Source organism: Rhineura floridana, chromosome 21 (genome assembly GCF_030035675.1).
Source record: "Rhineura floridana isolate rRhiFlo1 chromosome 21, rRhiFlo1.hap2, whole genome shotgun sequence".
Classification (NCBI taxonomy): domain Eukaryota; kingdom Metazoa; phylum Chordata; class Lepidosauria; order Squamata; family Rhineuridae; genus Rhineura; species Rhineura floridana.
Genome location: NC_084500.1, coordinates 13,423,672 through 13,439,581, shown reverse-complemented (window position 1 = coordinate 13,439,581; position 15,910 = coordinate 13,423,672). Strand labels below are relative to the sequence as shown.

The 15,910-nt window shown below is 45.7% G+C and overlaps 1 protein-coding gene across 8 annotated transcripts in view; it reads right to left on the bottom strand.

Annotated features, from left to right (window-relative positions):
• ACACA (acetyl-CoA carboxylase alpha) overlaps positions 1-15,910 on the bottom strand; it is a 239,190-nt gene that overhangs the window by 81,922 nt on the left and 141,358 nt on the right. For all 8 annotated transcript variants that reach the window (XM_061604841.1, XM_061604839.1, XM_061604842.1 and 5 more), the window contains 2 exons: positions 14,268-14,414; positions 908-1,177 (listed from right to left, as the gene is read on the bottom strand). In XM_061604841.1, the coding sequence (XP_061460825.1) occupies positions 908-1,177; positions 14,268-14,414 (417 nt within the window). The remainder of the gene's footprint in view (positions 1-907; positions 1,178-14,267; positions 14,415-15,910) is intronic.

The window sequence follows — 15,910 nt, the reverse complement described above, 5'->3', positions numbered from 1 at the left end:
TGAGAACAAAACAAAGAGAAAATTGGAGGGAGGGTTAATGGATGTAAATGGCGATTGTTATCACCTAGACAGCCATTAAGAATGTGTCAATTTAGAGGACAGACAATTACGAAGATAATAACGTAAAGTTTGGACTGGCCTTTTTAAAAACAAAAACGAAATCCGTGCCAATGATAGCTGCAACCTGCTGCAAGAAAACAGTGCCGGTCTGAAAAGGTAGCGGACTGTTGGATTAAGTCAAAATCCGCTACTAAGTCCGATTTAGCAGATATTCTCCCCCATCCTTGGAACGCGATGATCTTACCGGGGAGTGTGTGTGTGTCTTCTTTAGATGGTAATGGGGATAAAGTAAAGCCACTTCACTCAGCCAGCCCTGCTGCAGTTTGGGGGGCCCTCCTCCTCATTCTTCTGCAGGGAGTCCTCGACATCTGTCCTAAAGTCCTACTATGACAACAGTGTAACTGCTGCTGTTTGGGGGGGGGCCCTCCTCCTCATTCTGCTGAGGGGGGAGGGCTCAACTTCTGCCCCAAAGCCTGACCTTGAGGGCACCACTACTGCTGTGCTTGGGAGCCCTTCTGCTCATTCTGTTGAGTGAAGCCCTGGACTTCTGCCGTAAAGGCCTGACTTGATGGCATCACTGTCTAGAGGGAAAGTTAGCCTGAGAGGCAGCATGTAGCACAAGGTCATCCCATGAGCTTTGGGGCTGGAAGGGGCTGGAAACCTTAGTCTCCCTACTCCAAATCTTTTATTCTAGCCACTATACCACACTCGCTTTCTTGGAACACTGGATAGAAGTTAGATTGTTTAATTTCAACCTCTTTTTCTCCCCAACATATCGGAGACACACACACCCGGCCACCAATGTGGGTCAGTTCCTTCATTGCCCATCATCTCCCAGTGTCCTTACTTTGTACGGGTCAGCAGGGTCTTCCCACGCCACATGGAACATGTGGCGGATTTCCTCGGCCAACCCAATCCTGGCACCACTGTTGGCAGCCACATAGATCCGGGGAATGCCCTGCTGGCGAGCCAGCTCAGACGCCCTAAGGAAAAGAAGGTCTTCTTGAGGCCCAAAGGACCCAATCCGGTAGGTGATGTCGTTGCTAATGACGATGACGTCCTGCCCATCTGGATACTCGGGGCTCTTGAGGGTCATCAGCCAGGCCACCATGCCAATCTGCAATCAGGAGAGACTATTAGCAATTTCTTTTTCATTATCATGATTCATTAGGAACACAGAAATCTGCCCCATACCATGTGTGAAATTAATGGTCTGTTTAGCTCAGCGCTGTCTACACTGACTGGCAGCAGCTCCCCACGGTTTCAGACAGAGGATATTCCCAGCCCTACCTGGAGATGCTGGGGATTGAACCTGGGACCTTCTGCATGCAAAGCAAAAGGTCCTTTCCCTAAAGTTAAAGCAAGGTTCCAGTCCCCATGGTTCTGAAAGGCTGATTTAATTAGAAGCATAGAAAGCTGCCTTATTCTGAGTCAGACCATTGGGCCATCTACAGCAGTATTGTCTACACTGACTGGTAGTGGTTCTCCAGAGTTTCAGACAAGCGTCTGTCCCAGCCCTACCTGGAGGTGCTGGAAATTGAACCTGGGACCTTCTGCATGCAAAGCAGATGCTCTTCTACTGAGCTACAACCCTTCCTGGGCCACTAGTGCATTTCTACCCAGCCTTGCCTTCAAGGAGCTCAATGAACAGAAGAAGCAGGAGATGGAACGTCCATCTTTGGTGGAAGCCTCAGTCCAACCGAGGAGTCCTTCCACATGGCAGTTTATCGCAGGCTCTGCACTGATCACACATGCAAGCTCTGCGCTGCGTCCACACGGCTGTCTTGTCACCAAAATGCCATCCCATATTATTTCCCTGTTTATTCCGGGTTTACTGTTTTGGCAGATGAGCCACTAAATAATTTTTTTACAATGAGGAAAGAGTCGATCTGGATGAAATGGGGAGTGAGAGGAGAACACGGGACGGCATTCTCATGAGGCTGATGTCTTGGGGACATTGTGGAACACTTGCACGTGAGGGCAGAACAGAGTCCACAATAAACTGCCCTGTGGAAGCACCGGTCAAAAAAAAGAGAAGCTTGTATTTTCCTGAATCACCTCTTGGTTGCCACCACAGCAAAAAGGGAGAAGGGGAAGGGGGGGGGAGAGAAGGGGAGGAGAGCATCTCTCTTTCTCGAAGATGCTAAGAGTCTAATTTAAACTGTTTTTTTGTGTTGGCGAAATGATGTGTGCCACAGTATTTCCATAAGAAGTGGGGCCATTATTCTCCTGTAGAAACCCATTTGGCCTGAAAGGTATCACTGGCCGGAATGGGAAAATCAAACCTGATGAATTATTCACGACCTCCGATCAGAAGCAATCATTATTTCTGATGTTCCAAACTGTGATTAGGGTTCTGGGCCGGGATGTCATTTGCTTGCTGGGTAACAACAGCAGTACGGAATTGCATGCGCAAGAGAGAGAGAGGGAGGGAGATGCACAGCCGTGTTACGGGATGTGTGTATATAATTTTCACACACATCTCCTCCTCCTCTCTCTTAGACACATGCGTAGGTAGGTATACAACAAACACACACACAAGATCACAGCTTAAAGATGCACTGACAAGCACTTAAAAACAACATAATGATGTTGTTTTCTCATGCAATCTCATTTGCAATTGAAACAAATGGAAGTTATGTCTCAGTAAATCATCTCTGGATCATACCCCCAAAGTTACTCAAGGCTACGTACACACCAGACATTTAAAGCTCATTTAAGACACACACACCCTCCCCCAGCAAAGAATTCTGTTCCCAGGATTCTTTGCAAGAGTGGGGAATGTGCTTTAACATGTATGGTGTCTTGGGATGGGGAGTATGCTCCAGGGGGCAGGGGGACATTTTATATGAATGACTGGATTAGACAGACAGACAGATGAGTTGGGAGAGAGCTGTAACTCAGTAGAGGATCTGCCTTGCATGAAGAAGGTCCCTGATTTAATCCCCAATGGCAACTCTAGGTGGGGCTGGAAGAGGCTCCTGCCTTGAACTCCTGGAGAGTCGCTGACAGTCTGTGCAGACAATACTGAGCAAGATGAACTAAAGGTCTGACTTAGTATAAGGCAGCTTCCTATGTAGTCCAAAAGATCTGGAGGGCACCAGGTTGGGGAAGGCTGTGCTAGGACTTCATTCTCGCCTGCCCCAGACCACATCACTTGCTTGTGGTCCCACCAGACTAACAAGCAGCTCCCTCCATGGACACTGGGACCAGGCACTTCACATATATCTGTAAAAGCAGCCCTTCTGGATCACCACAAAAGGGTCATCTAGTCTAGTATCTGTCCGTACAGCAATCAACCAGATGCTTCTAGGAATCCTACAAGCAGAACATGAATATATAGCCTTCATCTGCCATTTATTATTTATCTAAATTATCAAAATTATACAAAATCAAAATAAGGTCAATCAAAACATCAATAAAAGCTGGTTGAAGAAAAAGAATTTCGTGCTTCAAAGGCCCGTATCAACAATACCGTTTTCAGGAAATGTCTAAAAGTTGGCAGGGATGATTTCTGCCAAGGGTCTAGTGGTGGGGAGTTCGACAGGACAGAGCCAGCCACACTAAAGGCTCAATCTCTAGCAAAGGCCAACTGAAGATCAGGGGCGTGGGGAACTGCCAGAAGTGCCCCACCAGAAGACCTTGCCTTTGTTCCCTAGAAAATGGTACTCAAAAGAGGCATATTTTCTCTGAACCTGGAGGCATCATACAGCCATCATGCCAGGTAGCCACCAATAACCTTACCCTCCATTAATTTCCACACTCCACTTTTTCAGCCATGTATGCTAAGGACCATCACCGCATCTTATGGCAGCGGAATTCCATCACTCCTTCTAACAGTGAACTCGATGTGCCAACGCTGATGGGATTGGAGCCAAAACAAGGGTGTTGAGAAACAAAGAGACAGCAGGGGAACCCCAAGGTTAGCAAGAGCGCTATATTAACCTCCCCCAAAAAAAGAAGTCAAAAAAAGAATCCAACAAGAGCATGCCCAGTTTCTGCCAGGAGCCATGGAATGTTGAGTTCTGAAAGAAAACTGGAGATAGAAGGGCGAAATGACTGGCGGAGGTGATGGATGGATGGCTAGCAGGAACCCTGAACAATTCCTATCAGGGATGAGTGTGACGATATATTGCAATATTGGGCCCATGATATGTTAAGGACCGCCTGAGCTCTTCTAGCCTGATTACTGAAATCACCCGGAGAAACACTGTTAGTTGCCCCTGGTGTTGCAGAAGCCCAACTGGCCTCAACCAGTAGCCAGGCATTTGGCATCACAGGTCCCATGCTGTAGGACACTCTTCCGGCAGAGATTCGGCAGGCATCCTCGCTTTTGACTTTCGGACGTCTTTCTACCAACAGGCCTATGCAATTGTCGAACACTTTCTTGAGCAGCTAGTCACTTTAATGATAGTTCTTTACTGCTTGTGAAGTTGCTGCACACCATCCTAATGTTTCACAGGAGGGTAGAATAACAACAACAACAACAACAATAATAATAATAATATTTATTCCCTCTCTTCACCAGAAGGTCTCAGGGCAGGTCACAACAATATCAAACAGATTATTAAAAACAGTTTAAAACAAATAACAATCACACCTTTATACATTAAAAAAATGTTACAGATCCAACTTGTAAATTAAATTGTGGTTTCAGAGCATCACATGCCCTTAGTCCATATTTGGGGTGAGGGGGGAGAGAGAGTTCAGTGTTCCTAACACAGGTCGGTCACCCAACCTGCTTTGCTTTAACAAGCCTTATCTTGTGCCCATTTGATCCCTGGATCCATCCATTCATAGAGACCTAAAATATTAAACACCTGTCACCGCCATGCACTACTCTTCCTGTATTTCTGTCCAATAAAGACACCTTAACACCATGGTGTACCAGGAAGGATATGGTTTAGAAACGGTCAAATTAGAGGACTTCTCCCCCAACACACACAGGCACACCCCAACCCCCATATCTCAACTTGAGGCTATTGCAAAGGAAAAAGTGCGACACCAAGTGGTAAGTAGGGGAAATGTCAACAGATCTCAAATGCACGTGTGTCTGTTTGAAGGGACATATGTAGGAAAAGGTTCCTGCTCTTTGCATCACTCAAAAGGACAAGGAAAATCCTTTGGAGAGGGGAAAATCCACTCACCAAAAACCACATCCACTTCCTACATAATCAAGGGCTGCTGGTTCTGTCCTAAGCTGATACCACACAGGTATACCCTGCAAATCACACCTGCATTACCCATAAAAGTTGCACAGGGAAAAGGTTAATACAAGGATTATCGACAAATTCAGGATTTTGTTGTTGTTGATTAATCATCTGTCTTTGAAATCAATTTATCACATTTAAACTAGCAGGGCGTGGTTTGAGAGGCCTTGCTACAGATATATTCTATATATTAAATCCTATATATTAAAGCAAATGAGAGCCAGTGTGGTATAGTGGTTAAGGTGTTGGACTACGACCTGGGAGACCAGGGTTCAAATCCCCAAAGAGCCATGAAGCTCACTGGGTGACCTTGGGCAGTCACTGCCTCTCAGCCTCAGAGGGAGGTGATGGTAAACCCCCTCTGAGTACCGCTTACCATGAAAACTCTATTCGTAGAGTCGTCACAAGTCGGAATCGACTTGAAGGCAGTCCATTTCCAAAGCATACTTGTTCACTGAGTGCCGATCATTTATGTAACCAAAACTGCACCAGGTAGGCACAAGCAGGAGATATATCAGAAGTGTTTGGGGAACAACTCCCAAAACAGTCCAATGAGGACTGAAGGTTAGTTCTACGCATAGTGGACCCATTGAAAATAATGGACATGACTACCTTGGGCCCATTAATTTAAATGGGTTTATTCCGAGTAAACATAGTTGGCTATAGCCCTGAGAATCCTAGGTGCCATGGACTGCTGAATGTCTGTTTTGAAGGGAGGGGTGAAAATTGAGGGAGAGAATGGAATGGAGTATCCTGGAAAGGGGCACGGCTGGCTGGGACAGTGAACAGAAGCACTGTGCACTGCAACATTTTGCTGCACTTGTTGAAATGCATTTCGCATCCCGTCGGGGCAACTGCCTTCAAAGTCCTGCTTGTGGGCTACCCAGAGGCATCTGGTTGGTCCCTGTGAGGAACAGGATGCTGCACTAGATAAGCCTCTGGTCTGATGCAGCAGGGCTCTTCCAATCTCTCCGCCTCCATCACCTCTAAAACAGATGGTGGAGGGAATCAACTTGGTGTCTTGAAATTCACACAGAGAACACCATGGAAGACTATGCCAAGGTTCACTATTATACCACAATGCTCGAATGAAGATATTGATATACAGCAGTCCTCAGCAATTGGTGCCCTCCAGATGTTTGGGGCTACAGCCTCAGCTAGAGGGCGACTGGCCAAGGCTGAAGGTTTATGGAATCTTCCCTGGCCTCTCTCTAAACAGGTGCAAGGATGCTGCTGGTGTCTGAACCTGAAATTTGGAATTATGACCCACTCTTTTCCCCTAATCTCTCTGTCTCTAAATGAACTTTGCATCTTTTCTCCACCCATCTGGTGGTGGGCGTAGGAGTCCAAAAAATGGAAGATAAAAGCGGGTCTTGGACATAGCACCCATTTTCATTCTGATATCTGAATCTTCAAGCAAGATAGGGGAAGGGTCATAGCTCAGTGGCAGAGCATCTGCCTTGCATGCAGAAGGTCCCATGTTCAATCCCCACCAGCATCTCCAGGAAGGGCTGGGAGTGTTCCCTGCCTGAAACCCTGGAGAGCCACTGCCAGTCAGTGTAGACAATACTGAGCTAGAGGGATCAACAGTCTGACTCAGTATAAGGCAGCTTCCAATGTTCTTACATAAGAGATCATATAACAATATATTTTTCATTGAAAACGGGCTTGAAATACAAAACTGTGTCCTGGAGATACGCAACTAATCCATCCCAATATCCCAGTGCTTATGGGAAACTCAATGAGACTTAAACCAAAAGGTCTAGTTCCGCCCAGCTGCTAAAGCGGAGCCAGGTGTGTGTGTGTCTGCAACGAAATGTTGCAAGGCAGAGTGCTTCCGTTCACTGCTTCAGCCCACCAACTGTTTAAGAGTCAAGGCAGCTTACAAACATATCATTAAAAAAGTTAAAAATAATTTCAAAAACAATACAAAACAACAACTGAAGATGGGTTTAAAAACAATACAAAATTAACACCTATGGCAGAGACCTTTTTGTCCACCTGGAAAAGCTCATCGAAACAAAGATTTCATCAATTGTTTCCAGAAGAAAGTACAGATAGTGAGTACCTGTTGTAATTCGACAGGGATGCCGTTCAGCAGAACAGGGGCAGCCGCACTGAAAGCCCTGCTCTGATCTACTGTGGAGAGGGCTTCGGATATTTCGGAGACTTGAACAAGAAACTCTCCTGCAAAACACAGTGACCCACTGGGTATATAAGAGATAAGGTGGTCTCTCAAGTAACCTGGTCCTGAGCTGTATAAGGGTATCAGTACCCAAACTTTGACTGGCAGATCTGATTGGCTGATGAGGGCTGGAGTCCAAGAGATTCTCCCACACCTGCTTTAAATAAATTAATAACTACCAGATGAAAAAAGCTGTTGCCAGGAGTGGCAACAGAAACTACTTTGAAAGTAGTTTAAGATGGCCACGTCCAGGCACAGGCCCGTCGCCAGTCGGGTTTCATCTGTCCTTGAGACTGCTGACAGCTCAAATTTCTTTTTTCTGACTAGCCACTCACGGCCGCAGAACACACGCTATTGTTGTTCAACACACACACCAATCCTCCCACCTCAAGGCTTTTGGTAACACAACTGGATATGAAGGTCTCAACAAAAAAAGGAAAAAAATCATTCCCAACAGTAGTAATCCCACCAGGAAACGGCTCTGCTGACAGCTATTGGCAAAGTTTCTCTTAGTGACCACCACAAAAACAGAAAGGTCACATTCACGAAATCAAAACTTTCCCCAGTTGTCCCTTAGTGCTCTCAAAATAAGCTGTCAAGACATATTCTCAGACAGGATTGAATTCAAACCAGGTTTCAATAACGCTCATCATCGCCTTTAGGACATCTATATTCTCATGATTCAAGAAACCCACAACTTCAATGTCTCTCCCTTGGCTGATCTTGCTTGAGTTTTTAAAGTTGGTATTTATCTATGCTCTCCATCAAGCCATGGCATAGTCATTTCCCAGACTTGGTACAAACATTCTTGCTTAACTGGGACTGTGAGTTGTTTCTTGGTGAGACCACACCTGGAATACTATGTACAGTTCCGGTTGCTTCACCTCAAAAAGGATATGGCAGAGCTGGAAAGGGTTCAGAAAAGAGTAACCAAAACAATCAAGGGGCTGGAGAGACTCCCTGATGAAGAAAGGCAGCAGCATTTGGGGCTTTTTAGTTTAGGCAAGAAAGACAGAACGCGTTAAGAGGTGCATAAAGTTATCCATGGTGTGCAGGAAGTGGATAACAAGAAGTTTTTCTCCTCTTCTCATAATACTAACACTGAAATGAAGCTGATTGAAGATTCAGGGTAAACAAAAGAAAATACTCAATGGAATTTGCTCTCACAAGAAGTAGTGATGGTCACCCACTTAGATGGCATTAAAAGAGGATCAGACAAATTCATGGAGGATATGATTATCGATGGTTATCGGTGGCCCTGATGGCTACATTCTCCCTCCACCATTGAAGGCAGCATGCCTCAGAATACCAGTTGCTGAGAATCACAATTGGGGGAGAGTGGTGTTGCATTCTGGTCCTGTTTGCAGGCTTCCCATTGGGGTATCTGGTTGGCCACCGTGATGACAGGATGCTGGAACGGATGGGGATTTGGCATTGCCTACTACCTGAACTTTTCACCTGGAGATACCAGGAACTGAACCTTGGAACTTCTGCCTGCAAAGCATGGTCTCTGTCCCCTGAACTATGGACCCTTCTTCACCTCTTCTTTCAATATCTCAAAACCTAGACTGAGATTTTGGTAACTATGGCAATAATATAGAAGCTCTGACCAATGAAATCAGAGACCCCATGAGTCAAAACAGAAAAAATTAGTCAGATGTAAATTCTTCAACCAGGTGACACCCAATTGAGACTTTGGTAATTGGCATGCTGATCTTCCAGTGATACTCAAATCTATTTAATTGATTAACTAAGTAGGTTGATAGGTTGAAAAGCAGATGATTAATCAACCAAAACTAGTTACATTTGGTAGACTACCCTGCTTTTCAGTCAGTTCCTCTGTTCCTGCATGACAGTGTTCCTTGGTAAAATAATTCTAAGCGAACACTTCTAGCTTGGGACTGCTCCAGTTGTACTTTTTATTGCACATTCATGATGATATCAGGGCAGATATACGCCATCCTGCTTTCAATAATATTCGCATCTGCAAAAATTTCAGGGTGGACGGACTACTTCATTGCTAATCAGTACTAATTTCCTGATAAAATCCTGTAACTTTTCATAACACAAATGTTCCAGTTTATTTTTTGTCCCGCTTTCGTTGTGCTACAGTGTAAGAGTGCCCCTCCAGTAATAATGTGGTAGCAATGAGGAAGCATCATATAACAATGAATGATGTGCGGACAGCAGTTCCGTTCCGCTTGTATTCTGATAGTCCGTCATTCCATCCTGATTTGCCCTTTTTCTGTTCTTGTTTACTTTCGTGCTTGCTGATCCGATCTGCTGGGGGTTTTGTTGTTGTTGTGAAAAAAATGCATAATTTTTAATGTAAATGCCTATGTAAATGATAATGGTAGCTTCTTTTTTCCTATTTATCACACCTACACAATGTTACGAATGCGTCAACTTAGATGAAAGTACAAAGATAATTATGTAGAATTGGGGGGGGAGATTTTTTTTTAAAAAAATCCATGCTGATTACAGCTGGGGCCTGCCACAAAAAATCAGTGCCAGTCCACTGACGAATTCAGTTGGAACCCAGTACTAAGTACGACTTAGTGGATATTCTCCCCTCTAGTGGACAGTCCAGTATAATCCACCCCTAATACACTATTATTGTGTCAAGGTCATGTTGCGGAATACATCCACCAAAAAAACAGTCTGGAGGGGCCCTTGAGTGCGTTTTCACACACAAATTATTTGGCAACCATGGGTACTTCTGCCTCTTCGACAAACATATCAGTAAAATAAACATGTTTGCAAATACTGACACATTCATGCTTTACATTTGGAACTGCACACTTTTAAAAGGGAAATTATAGCACAATCCCAGCAATGCCTACTCGGAAGCAAGTCCTATTGAAATTCAATGGGGCCTACTTCCAGGTGATTGAAGCCTTAGCTGTGCAGAGCCCCACAGAGCCTGGATTAAAGACATGATCCAGGCCAAGTTAAGGTGCAGAGCCAAAAGTTCAATTTTATGAACTTTCAAGGTTAAAGAACAAAAAGAGGAGAATATAGTCGTTACAACTGCTGCCAAACACAGTAAGACCTCCATGAGACTTTGGAAAAGTTTCACCCTCCTATGAAAAGTGGCTGAAAGGAGGGGAGTGTGCAAGAGAGATCCCCACTCAGGAGAATGCGTTTGCTGTTTCAATAGATGGGTTATACAGAGAATAGCCCAGGAACATACGAGGCTGCCTTCTACATCAGGAAAAACTCCTAAATGTTAGAGACATATGACAATGGAACCAATGACCTAGAGAGGTAGTGGGCTCTCCGACACTGGAGGTATTTAAGAGGCAGCTGAAGAGTCACCTGTCGGGGATCCTTTAACTTGGGATCCTACATTGAGCAGGGGGTTGGACTTGATGGCCTTATAGGCCCCTTCCAACTCTACTATTCTATGATTCTACTGAGACAGACCATTGGTCCATCTAGCTCAGTATTGTCTGCGATGCCTTGCAAGCAGCTCTACAGAATTTCAGACAAGGGGTCTTTAACAGCCCTAGCTGGAGATGCTGGGGTTTGAACCTGTGGCCTTCTGCATGCAAAGCAGCTGCACTACCACTGAGCTAGGGCCCTTTCCCCCCCAAAAAAATTAAGCTTCTAGTCCTTATTGTTCTGAATAAAGGCCTAATTTAAAAGAGGAACACACCCTATCTGGAGATGCTGGGGACTGAACCTGGGACCTCCTGCACGCAAAGGGGATGCGCCACTCACTGAGCTGCACCCCTTTCCCCTAACACCCCATTCCAGAACGTTTTGGGGATATTTCAAGAAAGGACAAAAGGGCTTCCATCCAAGGCACACAGAAAGTCTTTCGGGGACGGGGAGAGGGGGAGGAGAGAGAGAAAGAGAAGTGTATGCTTGTAACAAGAGACCGAGCGCCTGCGCCTGAATGGCTGGGCTTTGGGTACAGGGTCTCATATAATCAGACTATTTGTATTCATACTGGCAGAGTAAACAGTACATGTTCATGCCCAGGCAGCTTCGCGGTAGTAATTTCAGCCAGAGCACAGCTCGGTCCCTCGGGAAACTTGGCTACTCTCCCCTGGCCTCCAAACACTCCAAATGCCAAATGAGAGCAGAGGAGGAGGGGGAAGGGGGGAACGGAGACTGGGGGGGGGGGAGCAAGAGACAGTATGCCCAGAGACCTTCATGCTGCACTGTAGCACAGTTCCTGCGTGCAAGGAGAAAAATATTTTTAAAATGTAAAGCATTTCACCACGGAGGCATTTGGAGGACATCTCTCAAAACCTCCCTTCCTTCCAGTTTAGCGGTGGTGAGGCCCATTTACCTGCAGACTCATTACCCTGGGACTGATATTTTTAAATATTTATACATAGGAACGTAGGAAGCTGCCTTAAACTGAGTCAGACCCTGGGTCCATCTAGCTCAGTATTAACTACACTGACTGACGGCAGCTCTTCAGGATTCCAGGCAGGAGCCCTACCTGGAGATGCCACTGGGAACTGAGCCTGTGGCCTTCTGCTTGCAAAGCAGATGCTCTCCCCGCTGAGTTTCCCTTAAGTCAGAGGATGCTGCTTTTTACCAACTCAAGACAACTGGCTCATCTAGCTCAGTCTTGTCCAAACGGATGTATTATTATTTGATTTCTTACCCACCCTTCACCATAAGGCCCAGGGCAGGTTACACCAATTTAAAATTCAACATCAAAAACAGGTTACAAACATAGTCACGGGAATAGGGTGGGTCCTGAAAATCTCTCTCTCAGATCAGTGGCCTGGGGGAAAAGGACATGAGGATTATTGCCTCTGATTTGGAGATGGCAGGGCTGTGGTTGAGAGATACCAGGATGCCCAAGACCTAAGACTACCTAGTGAGTCTACTGTGACATTTGAAAGTGGGAGTTTCCTGGTTTGTGCCTTGCAATCTCAGCCGCTGCTCTAGATGACCCCTAATGTTGGTATCATGTTACTATTTCCCAACCTTGTCTCACCAGCAGCAGCAGCATGGCTGCCCACTTGCTATTATGCCTCTTTTCAGTTCAAAACACTCAAGACAGCTTATATCAAAGAAACATTAAAATGTCAATTAAAAACGCAAGCCACTAACACCTAGACAAAGAAAGAGACGGCGGGTGAAACCATTCCCTCTGCTAAAATACGAAAGCCCTTATCTGCATTGGCATCCCGCCGTCTTCTGAAGACCCACCTGTCTGCACAGGTGTTCCCCTGATCTCTTGACCCAAGCCTCCTGCTTCAATCACTGTGTTGTTTTAATAGGGATGTTTTCTTGTGTATTTTAATTATAGACCTCTATATGTTTTAATGAGACTGTTTCATTGTGCATTTTAATTACGGTGCATTTTTATTTATTGCGTATTTTAACAATGCTGTGTAATCGGTTTTTATATTCTGTAAACTGCTTAAAAGTCTACCTGGCATTAATTAAATGCAAAAACAATCATAGAGAGTGTTCATTGGATGCAAAAGATTCTCCCTGGACACATCAACATAAAACTTCCCCATTTCATGAGACCTCATGGTGGCAAAGAGATTTATACTTTGAGCCTGGAAGGATAAACACACACTGTCTGTCACGCAATGGTCTGAGGACCTCACTGCCCTTGCTACCTTTGAACATATTTCTTATAGACATCAATTTTTTGTGGATACCTATCTGGACATCCGGAGGGCTTATAGCAACACAAGTTTAACAAGATGGATGTACCGATGATTATTATAATGCAAGCTGATGGTGGTTTGTATCATTATTGTTGTTATTTCTTTTTCTTTCATTCATTTTTTAATAATCCCTTTCTTTTTCTTTCCTTTGTTAAATTTGCATACATATATACACACACATGCACACGTTATTAAAGAATTACTACACTAGTGATTTTTTTAAAAAAAAAAATCATGCAACTGGGCAGAGTCCAATGCCTGCTGAATAAAGAAGGGTTTTCCGACAGAAATGGAAGTCCATCAAAAGATGGGCCGAGATGGTCCTTCACCCCAGCTGATGGGTGATCACAGAAAGGGCCCTCTCCACATCAAAAACACATCTTACTTCTTAGTGCAGGGGTGGGGAACCTTTTTCAAACCCGAGGGCCTGATTCCCTTGTGAGCAACCTTGTGGGGGAGGGCATGCCAATGGTGGGTGGAAGCCAAAGGCTGAAGTGGGCAGCGCCACAAATGTAAATTTCACCTTTGTACAGCAGGCTAGTTTCTACACACACACTCCATTCTCTATTCTCCATCCAGACAAGCAAATGGCATGGTCAGAGTTCAAAGACACATTCCAGCCAAGCAGAAATGCTCAAGTAAGGTGCAAAAAAGAGCTTATGAGGGGTGTGGCCTGGGGGCCAAATGGAGAGGCCTGGAAGGCCACATTCAGCCCCCCGGCCTGAGGTTCCCCAACCCTGTCAAAGATGATGAAACACTTTGCCCCACGAAGGACAACTCGCCCTCCTCCCTCCTTCTTTCTCTTTTGTCAATTACTAAAGACCATTTTATGCCAACAGGCTTTTGTCAGGTATTTTGATAATGGTTTTATGCTTGGTTTTAGCTGCATTGCTGCCTCCTTAGTTGATACTTCTGCCTTGTGTAGCAAAATCGGCCCTGACTGGTGCTTTTGCACCAGAAGGATGCAGTATGAACGTATGGGTGTGCTTTCTCAAACAGACAACTACACAAAGGTCATCACCGGCACTTTGAATTGGAACCAGAAATGGACTAGAAGCCAGCAAAGCTGCCGTAGCAAGAGTCACATGCCCCCAAAATAAAGGCCCATGGTAAAAAAAAATCAGGGAGCGCTCAGTCATCAAAAGACAGACTGTGACTTGCCTCATTTCCTCCAGGCAGCCTGTTCATGTGAACCAATTGGCCTTGGTCGTCCAGCACCAGCTCAGTATATGTCAGCATGTCGGAAGGCAGCGGAGGAGCAGGCAGGACCACAAGCTCTTTCATGAAATCCCAGAGTTTTATCAACGACTGTAGGGGTGGTCGAGGGAGATAAAAGATGCCTTCATTACAGTCTAATCATATCATCCATTGAGGCTTGGTTCAGGTGTATCAGGAAACTGTGGTGTCTCACTATGACAAGGACGGGGAACCTGTGGCTATCCAGCAGTTCCAGCTAATACGGCCACTATATCACCCATTGTGGCTTGGTTGAGATGTAACAGGAAACCATGGTTCCCAACTATGAGGAGGAGGGGGAACATCCAGCTGTTGCTAAGCCTCCAACTTCCATCATCTCCAGCCAGAATGGCCACCGGTCAGGGATGATGGGAGTTGGGAGTCTAACAACATCTGGAGGGCCACAGCTTCCCCCATCCTTGCCAGAACAGGCCCCAAGCTTGTGCATTCCCCTATGTCTCTTTTCCACTTGCAAGCAGTAAATCAAAACTTCAGCTGAGAATTTTAAATTAACCAGAGTTCCCTGTGACATCCAAAGCATGCCAAAAGCAGCTGAGGCCCATGGATGCAAGCGTGTGCACCCTCTCCTGTTCCCTCAAAACCCTGGCGGACAGAAAGCCGTGCATAAGCTACCTGCTGGTTGGACATTCAGCTGAAACTGGGGGAATATGGAGTCACAGGACACTTTCCTATCCAGTGGGGCCAGTCTGGTATCAGGCAGAACACCTCTTTCCATCAGCTTTACATAAGCTTCAAAAAGGGAGAGCAAACCCACTCTTCTCCTTCAGCTTAAGAGCAGCTCCAGTAGGATCAAGCCAAAGGGGGCCCATCTGGTTCAGCATCCTGTTCTCACAAGGGCCAGCCAGATGCCCCTATGGGAAGCTTGCGAGCAGGACTTGAGCGCAACAGTGCTCTCCCCATCTGAGATCCACAGGGAATGGTATTCAGAGGCATGCTGTCTCTGACAGTGGAGGCAGAACACAGCCATCGTGGCTAGTAGCTAGTGAGAGCCTTATCTTGCATAAATTCCATGATTATCTAGTCAGCTGCCGTCACTGCCTTTTGTGGGAGCAAATTCTGTACTTTAATTACATCCGGTGTGAAGAAGTTCCTCCTTTTGTCCACCCTGAATCTCCCAACATTCAGCATTGTTTGGGTGGTCCCAAATTCTAGTATTACGAGAGGAGAAAAACATCTCCCTCTCTACTGTCTCCGCACAGCACGCGTCATGTCATACACCCCCACCATGTCCCCCTCTTACTTGCCTTTTCTCTAAATTAAAAAGCCCCAAATGTTGTAAGCTTTCCACGCTGCCCCATCCCTTTGATCAATTTGGTTGCCCTTTGCTGAATTGTTTTCCAGCTCTGCAACATTATTTTTTCAGCCGACACTTCACACCATCGCGGGAGAATGGAGCCCTTGGGGCTCAGGGAGCAGCCACGGATTGTCCCTTCAGGTGGGAGGAGAGGGCAGACTCGCACATTTCCCTCTTGCCCCAACATTGCTGCAGGGACGGGCAATGGCTGCAGCAGTCCCTGTGCTACAGCTGGAAAGCAGCCAAGAGGGGA